An 8,927-nucleotide genomic window follows, 5' to 3' on the forward strand; every position below is an offset into this window, starting at 1 on the left:
TAGCATAAACTTTCCCCTTTTTTAAGCTCACACAATATTATCAGTTAAAAAAAAAGGTTCATAATAACTTTTAAAACTATTTTTTAAACACTATCAAAGGTGTGGGATTTGGAAATTACTTTTTCTTTTGAGGAATAAAATAACTTTAACGTTGTATATATTAAAATTTTCCTCTTTTAATTTCCACAAATTTGAAGGTTGTATTCCCAAACTATTGGGCTTGCCTGAATAAAAGCCCAATCAAACGTGGAGTTAGGTTTATATGATGAATCCACCGAATTAAAATTTGCTCTTCCAGAACGAATCTGAAATTCCTCTGAAATTCACAGGTATGGCTTTCTTCAATTAAACTATCATCTCGCTATATTTTTTTGATTTGATGAACACATATGTCATAGATTCAACATATCATTTTTTTGTTATATTCGATTCTGAATTCTCCCCATATTTAAGTAATTTATTTTCTCGGAATTAACGCTTGTTGAAGTTGAATTTTCTGTTTAATCAAGTCCTGGATGAAACTTGAACTGTTAAGAATCTTGTGTTCATAATGCTTCAGCTTCAGTCCTTTTTACTGGTAGCAGTCGATTGATTTTGATTGTGTTGCGACTATCTGGGTGACAAAATTAGAATCGTTTGCTTTCTTTTCGTTGCTTGATAAATTTTTATTCATGGTGGTCTAGTTCTAGCATGACGAAATTTTGCCAAGAAATTGCATCTCATATTTGTATATATATTAGAAAGAAATGTATTTTTTTGGTTTATTTGTATCTTTTTTCTCTTATAGGTAAAAGTTCCTCAGCTTCAAAAGTAGTATGTTGGGCCTGTTTTCACCTTGATCTACTTGAAATAGTGAGATAGGTAGGTATTGTATGAACTACTTGTGCATTATTGTTTTATTGAAAAAATTTAACGGGTTTGCTGGAGAGTAAAGGTTATTTTTGACCTAGAGTTTAGTCATTTCCTGTTTTGTGTCCAAGTATTATATATTCAGGATTTTGTTTATTACATAGAACTTGAGTCTTGATGCGACACTTGGAATGATTGGCAGTAAGATGAGAATGAACAGACAGGAAGGGTTAAGAGTCGAGAAGTAATCTGATAGCTTATGTGCTTTCCCTCATTGTATTGAAGTTTCTATTAGGGAGTGTTTGCAGCCACAAAAAAATAAATAAATTGTTGATTTTTTCTTAACAATTTGTTAAGAAAAAAGCCATAATCACTTTTTTTGAAATTTCAAATACTACCTAATACGCCGGTTAAAACAGATTTCCAGTAAAGTTGAATTAATTGCGTGTTTAAGCTATCGAGTTTTGCTCTGCGTAAGGAATTGGTTTACCTTTATTTCTTTGTGGTATAATTTCTTCCAACTAATCAATTCTATGTTTTTTAAACATGGATTGGACGTATTAATTTTCACTTCTCTTCTAAGGTTTTGGCATGGTTTACCCTATTCTTGTGGATTATTCAAGTTGCCTCGATGATCTAGTTTTTCATTTCTCCTTTTGTGGCCTGCTACAATACTTTGTTTGATTTTTGTTTTTTCTCCATTTCCATGTGTTTCTCCATCGTACCGGGTCTTCATTCGCCATGCTTTAATTAATATTTATTATTAATCTACTTCTTTCTTTTGCCGGTTTAGATCGACCATACCTGGATTGGTTGAGTTGCAATTAGGCAAAAAACAATGTCTTCTATCTAATCAACTTTTGAGTCTGTATACCTATATAACTCTCATGAGAAAATATAAAGCCTCTCTCAAAAGCATCGGCTCAGTTCTTCATGATTGGCTACTAACAGCGAGGAACTCTAACTGGAAATTTATTTTTCAGTTAGTTTACTTAGGTTTCTTGAGAATGGTTTGATGTAGAAAATTACAGTTGATAATTTAAACTGCATATGGCGCTATTCTAAATGAGGACATTTCTAATCTTTTAAAATTTTGTCTGGAAAAAACATTTGGCTTTAATGTTTTCCACAATAAAGAGACTGTCGCATAACAGACTCCTTGCTTAAATTTCTGTTTCAAGATCTGTGTTTAGGGATATCGTTAGTGTACTTGCTTTCGTAAGTTTAATGGAGTGGAAAGATCTTCAACCCATGCCCGATTTGTAGATTCTTGTGCGACATCTATTTCTTCAACTCGGTGTATTTTCCCAGTACTCTGATGTCTCATACCAATAAATACTAAACATGGAATGTGGCTTATGTAGGCTATTCCTAATGGCTGGGAGAAATCGCATGCCTCGCCATCCTGATAATTTTCGAGGTCTCCATGATGATCCACGGTCTATTTTGCGTCGAGGTCCCCTCCCTCATCCTTTTGCCATGGAAGAGGAACTAGATCTCCAACGAAGAGACATTCAAAGACTCCTCGCTGAAAACAGACACGTGCTTGATGATAATGTGATGCTTCAAAGGGATTTCTCGTCTGTGAAAGATGAGATTCATAGATTAAGTCAGGTTATTCCTAAACTGAATGGTGAACGAGAGGCACAACGGAGGGACTTCATTGAAAGAGGTTTGAAACTAGAGGCTGAACTCCGTGCTTCAGAACCTCTGAGAGCAGAGGTGACTCAATTAAGGACTGATGCACAAAAACTAAGTGGAGTTCGGAATGATTTATCGACACAGGTTCAAAATCTCACGAAGGATGTTAAGAAACTCCAAGCGGAGAACAAGCAGTTAACTGTAATGAAGACTGATGTTGAGAAGATGAGGAAAGAGCTTGCTGATGCCAGGTATGAAATTAATTCGTAGTTGATTGCTGATATATTATATACTAGATTGACCCCAAAACTCTCGAGCTTATGAAAGGTGTATCCTCAACAGTAGTTCATTATTTAGGATGTCCACTCAGATAATAGACAGACTGCCAAATATAAGCCCAAATTCAATGTACAAAATGTACATGTGTATATTGGCAGGCGTTGAACGACGACCAAAAATAATAATGCAAGATGAGTTTAATGTTGTGTCCACAGGATTTGAATTTGTGACATTCTGGCCTAGTACTTTGCTAAAAACAATCCATACAGCAGTTTTAATTTATGATAAGTGGCTCTAACAATAGTTTTATAATTAATATTAACATTGTTCCTATAGTGCATGAAGTTACCTGTACAACACGAAGGAAAATAACTTCCAATTGGTCAGTGGGCCATTGAAATTTGAGTTATGGAAATACCTACATTATATGTGCTCAAATAATTTCATAAGATGAGTTGTCCATAAATGTTGTGTTTCTGGTGACAATGCTTTGCTTTTGCATCTACTCACTGTTTAGGAGAATTTTCGAACATGAGAAGAAAGAGAACGAAGAGTTGGTAGAGCAAAATCGGTCAATGGAGCAAAATCTCATCTCTATGGCCCGAGAATTGGAGCAACTACGTGCTGAGCAATCAAGGACAGAAATTGGTATCTCAATCTCTCCCTCACTCGCTCACAACACAAAACTACGGACTAGGCTTACCGATATTTCATCTGAAACAATGTTTCCTGAACCAACTTTTAATTGGCACAGGTATTGGAGGATATGGAATGCTTAATGGAAGTCGCGAAACAAGATATCCAGGGCCATATGGTGATACCTGGGGGTCGTATGATAAACATGGTCCTTATCGACGTTGAGTCTTCCAGATGTTTGTGGTTAAGAAAACAAAACGATATCATCCCTCTCCGGTCTCTTATTCCTTGTGTAGTTTGTATTTGCACGTCTGGCTGCAACTTAATTAAACTTGGCTTTTGACACTGATTCTACCATGGACTTCATCCACCATAAGTGTAGATATTTCGAATCTGCAATACGTACAAATTGATTAGTGTTCTAACTCTCCGACATCCAGTGATCTTTGCAAACGGACATTGAATATTTTCATACAAACATAATTTCAATAGAGAAGGATGGGCTTTAATTTAGGTGAAGCAGCAACACATCAAGAAATTTTAAGAGTTGATTCTATGTTTGGGGGTTTAAAAGTCAAATTTTATTTATACGAAAGCTAAACATGTGTTATGTGGATAATATAATACATAAATTTTAAGCATTTCTTCTGTATATGGATCCAATAATTGGAGTATGCGGTTCACTCTCTTTTAGTATGTTATATTTGTGTTTTTTTTTTAATCAATTTTAGTCATTTTTTCGATGTGGCGATGATGTGACACCAAGACACTATTGATGTGGAGCTGATGTGTATAGTGCCACGTTATCATTTGCGAAAAAATGACTAAAATTGTCAAAAATCGAAACATGCATGACTAAAACTGAAATATGAAAACATAGAGTTGAAATCATAAAATGACAAACATATAGGACTAATTATGATATTAATCTTATGAAAAACTCTTGAAGATAGGAGAAGTTTTGGATAAAAAATAAAAGTCTCTAAATTCAGTTGTAAATATACCTTTATCTTTTCTTTTATGGAGGATTTTCTGTCATTTAATTTTTTCTGCGCATTTTGGACGAATTCTGGATAACAAAAAAACGCTCAACGTTTCTCCCTTTTCTTATTCATAATTTTAGATTTGATCTTTTCTACTTTTTATGAAGATTATGAAGTCAACCATGCTTGGCTAAGGTTCTATTTCTGACTCAATGAATTTTTTTTTTATTTTAATTTCATGAGTGTGTGTGAGGTTTTGTGTTTAAATTAATATTCTTGTTTTGTTTCAAGTATTTGTTGATTTTTGTTTTATTGTTATGAAAGTTGTATGTCGATTAATCAGATAAATTAATTTGATTTATGTCTTTCGAATGCTATCCATTAATTTAGTGGTTTGTAATTATCATGAGTAGCGATAAATTAGGTTGAAAAGCTATTTTTTTATCAATATGGAACGCTATCGTGTCCAGTTGATTATTGATAAGTGCTGACTGGATGCTAAGTTTGGTAAGTTAAAATTGGAAAAACACAAGAATTTTAGTGACTAACTCTATTATTCTAAGGTTAATTATTTGAAACTACATGAATGCATTATTTGTTAGCCGATAACTAGCGATATAATTGAATATGGAAACCCCTTGATAGAGTTTAGTAAATATTTAATTTCACATTTAATTAATTTTTCAATTCATTTATTTAATTCTCGTTTATTTTTTATTTTATTGAATACCAAAAAAATCCCCTTTTATTTTATTTGCATTCACTTGAAAAAAATATATACCTGTTATCTATCGATTCAACCCTGCTCACTATTACATTCATTTTATTAAGGAGTAAGGACATGATTGGTATGAAGTAATGAGATGAGAATGTAATGAGCATTCACATCTCATTCCTCATACCTATGTTTGGTATGATCCTTGGAATGGGAATGACCATTCCCACTCTCACTTTTTATTTTTGTAAAATAATATCTTCTATATTTAGTTTATTTCTAACCATCTAACTATATATATATATATATTATATATATATATATAATAAAACAACTAATTATTATATAATTATTTTACTATTATGTATAATAATTATTATCACGTATAAATCCATATTAGTATTATGATTTATTTATTTATCTATTATTATTATTTATAAAATATTAATTAAAAAATTATTTATTTATTTATTATTAAAATAAAAATATATTTTATTATTTATTATTATTTTTATAACTAATATTAATAAAATAATTATTATATTATTTTTATTATTATAATAATTAATTATTTTTATTATTTTAAAAAATATTATTGTATTAAAAATATTTTAAAAATTATTCATATGAATATATAAGTTAAATTAAATAGAATAATTTTATAATATTATTAATTTATTATTTAATAATAATAATAATAATAATAATAATAATAATAACAATAATAATAATAATAGTAATAATAATAATAATAATAATAACAACAACAACTACACATATGAGTAGTAAATTTTTTTTTTTTTTGCTTAAAAATATTTGATTATTAAAATAATTTTATTCCATTCTTTTTCATTTTTTTCGATATCAATCATTGGAATGAAATAAAAGTATCATTTCATTCCTATTGTCATTCCATTCCAAAGTTGATTTCATTCCTTCCTTATTCCATTCTAACGTACCATGCCTTAAGAATTTTAAATTTGGTGGCTCGACGACAGCCCATCACCCATGGCCCGTTTGGGTTGGCCCATTTAGGCCCGCCTCCAAACAGGCCATAAAAACCCTAACTCGTCCCGTCCCGTCCCGTCCCGTCAGAGGTTGCGGGCTAGGCGGGCCAAATTCTTTTTAAAAAATAAAAATCAAAAAAATAAAAAAGCAACATTAGTATTTGAGATTTGAAAAAAATATATATCAACAATGTTACACAATAACAAATAATAAATGTCACAGCTGAACATGAGAACTCTTTCACGTATGTAGATCGGCTAATAGAATAGTTCATAACATTGCTTGTTTTGATTCTTCATCCCCTCACCGTTTGTTTGGATGAATGAGAATTTTCTTTCTTGGTTGGTAAGACTTATAATAGACGATTATCATCAATAAATTTACATGTTCCAGTCAAAAAAGAAATGTCACACTCACAATCAAACAAATCATACAAAATTTTGATGTTAAATAGATATTTAACCATAAAAAAACAATAATGGAGTATAAGATATTAAAAATATATCAAATACTAGTTTTAAATTTTTTTAAAAAATATTATTTAAAAAATAAGTGTTTTTATGCCCATATTTCAAAAACAATTAAAAAATTATTTTTAAAAAAACCTGGCGTGTTGGCCCATGCCGCTCCTCCCCGCCTCAACCCATGGCCCGTTTAGATCAGCTTCTAAACGGGCCAGTAAAACCTTAACCCAACCTGCCAAATTTTCATGGCGGGGCGGGCTGGCCCGACGGACCTGACAAAACGACTCTATATATGTGTGTGTATTTTGTCAGACCGCTAGTGAGAGGCGTCAACTTTGTTCATATTAATTACAAGAAAAAATAATAATTTCGTATTAAAAAGTAATATTTTTTCATAGGTGATCCGAGTAGGAGATCCGTCTTATAGAATTAATCTTTGAGACTGTTTCACAGAATTTTTTATGCACTTTTAACACAAACTATTTGTTACCATTTCTCTTATAAAAATTTTCCAATATGAAGGAATTAATCAATTGGATTCGGCCGTCGTTTAAAGTTCAAACCATCAGTTTTCGGGTTTCGAGTTTTTTTTTTTTTTTTTTTTTTTTTTTGAAGAGTGGGTTTCGAGTTCTTGATGCAACTTTTAATCTCATGACGCTGAAAGGGTATCTAGAAATAAAGAAACATCAATACTTAGCTAATTAAAGCTCAAAATAGCTTCTCTACCAAATATTTTCAAAAAAAGGGGTAAAAAAACTTCTCTAACAAATAGAAATGGATTGAAGTAATAAAAATTACAGTCTCGATTCATAATTAACTACGATTATGTTCCTTCGTATCTGAGTGTTTGGCTGCTTGCATCAATTTGCATAAAAACTTCTACATTTTTATTGCTAGCATGAAGTAAACTGTGAAAATCAAAATTGTAAACCAAATAAATTAATCGAAATAGAATTTTCCAAAATCTTAGCATGTCATTCGTATGTTAACACTAAATGCGGTACTTAAGATTTTGTGTTTGGTTTTATTTGTGAGATTTGATTAGTAAAAAGAAAGATGAATTAAGGTGGTTTGATCCCACGTTCAATTTAAAGGACCAGAAAATGACCAGCCACCCAGCACCCTTCATACTTAATTAATTAATTAATAATTAGCTGCAACTATATAATTACAATTATTTAGTACTTATGAAATTTTCAACTAATTAAACTCCATTAACCTATCATAATTAATTTCACGACAACTTTTACGTTGATTAAATCGACCACACTCTAGCGATCAAGATGCTTCAATTTAGCCTTAAATTCATTTATTGTACTCCCACTTAAGAATTAATCTACATCCGTGGACTTTTAAAATATGATTTAATAACTTTCATAAAATCATTTTGCTTTGCAAACTATTCGTTTGTTCATGCATGTAAATCTGTAAACGAAGATTGGTAAGTTTTTAGAACGACACGAGCTTTGGAAAATGTGAGTAATTTGTGATTTCCACCTTTCAGCGGATGACTCTATGCAAAATTCGATCTTTGCTTTTTATTCAGAAGGTCGCACAAACATAACATCTTGTGTAAAAAAGCACAAGGGATGTAGCATTGAATCAACCCCTTTAATTTTAACTAGGTCATGAATCTCGATGAAATTGATCGAGGTGTAAAACTGTCTCCCGTGTGGAAATATCTGGATGCAAGATCCATGAAATTATATTTCAAGATATATATATGAAAATTATATAGTATTATTTACGTTTTTTATATCTAGACCGAAATAGAATTAAATTTGAAGATAATTAAAATTGAATGTCATTTATCTGGAAAATCTGAATATGAGTAAAACTAAACAATATGTGTGAGTGGGTTAATGGGATATGTCATCATTAGTCAAAATGCGTAGCTAGAGTTTAAACTTGACCTCGAATCTTTACTATATTATTAAGTGTGCGTACCTTAGAAAAACTATTTTTGGTGTCATGGTCATTTTTTTAAATTTCGACTATACCCCCACACTCCCAAAAAAATCTGTCATATCTCATTTACTCCCACTTTTTCTTCGGTTTTTCTTTCCTTCTTTCTCTTCTATTTTTTCTTCACTATAAAATTAAAATTTTCTCTACCTACACTTTATCAAGTTGGATCTCTTTACCAAATTATATATTTATGGGACACGCATTACGTGTGCTACTACGGTGACTTATAATTAATTATTTTAGAGCATTGATGTACGTTGGATCAATCGTCACTCGTGAGATAACATCCACAAGATATGTTGACTCAAAAAGCAATCATTTACATGGATGAGAAAATGCAGAAAATAAAATAAAAATTCCTAGATCCCATTATTATTATTATTA

General features: G+C 31.1%; 1 protein-coding gene across 2 annotated transcripts; it reads left to right on the forward strand.

Moving 5' to 3' along the window:
* Positions 1 to 234: 234 nt before the first annotated feature.
* Positions 235 to 3,840, forward strand: LOC140885092 (protein FLX-like 3). Of its 2 annotated transcripts, XM_073292028.1 has the most exons (5): positions 252 to 329; positions 788 to 861; positions 2,214 to 2,741; positions 3,287 to 3,417; positions 3,524 to 3,840. In XM_073292028.1, the coding sequence occupies exons 3-5, from the start codon at positions 2,224 to 2,226 to the stop codon at positions 3,628 to 3,630; spliced, it is 756 nt and encodes a 251-aa protein (XP_073148129.1). In that variant the 5' UTR covers positions 252 to 329; positions 788 to 861; positions 2,214 to 2,223; the 3' UTR covers positions 3,631 to 3,840. The 2 variants fall into 2 exon arrangements, with proteins under 2 accessions (XP_073148120.1, XP_073148129.1); XM_073292019.1 differs by lacking the exon at positions 788 to 861 and having other exon boundaries at positions 235 to 329.
* Positions 3,841 to 8,927: the final 5,087 nt, after the last annotated feature.

This window comes from Henckelia pumila, chromosome 1, assembly GCF_033568475.1.
Source record: "Henckelia pumila isolate YLH828 chromosome 1, ASM3356847v2, whole genome shotgun sequence".
NCBI lineage: Eukaryota > Viridiplantae > Streptophyta > Magnoliopsida > Lamiales > Gesneriaceae > Henckelia > Henckelia pumila.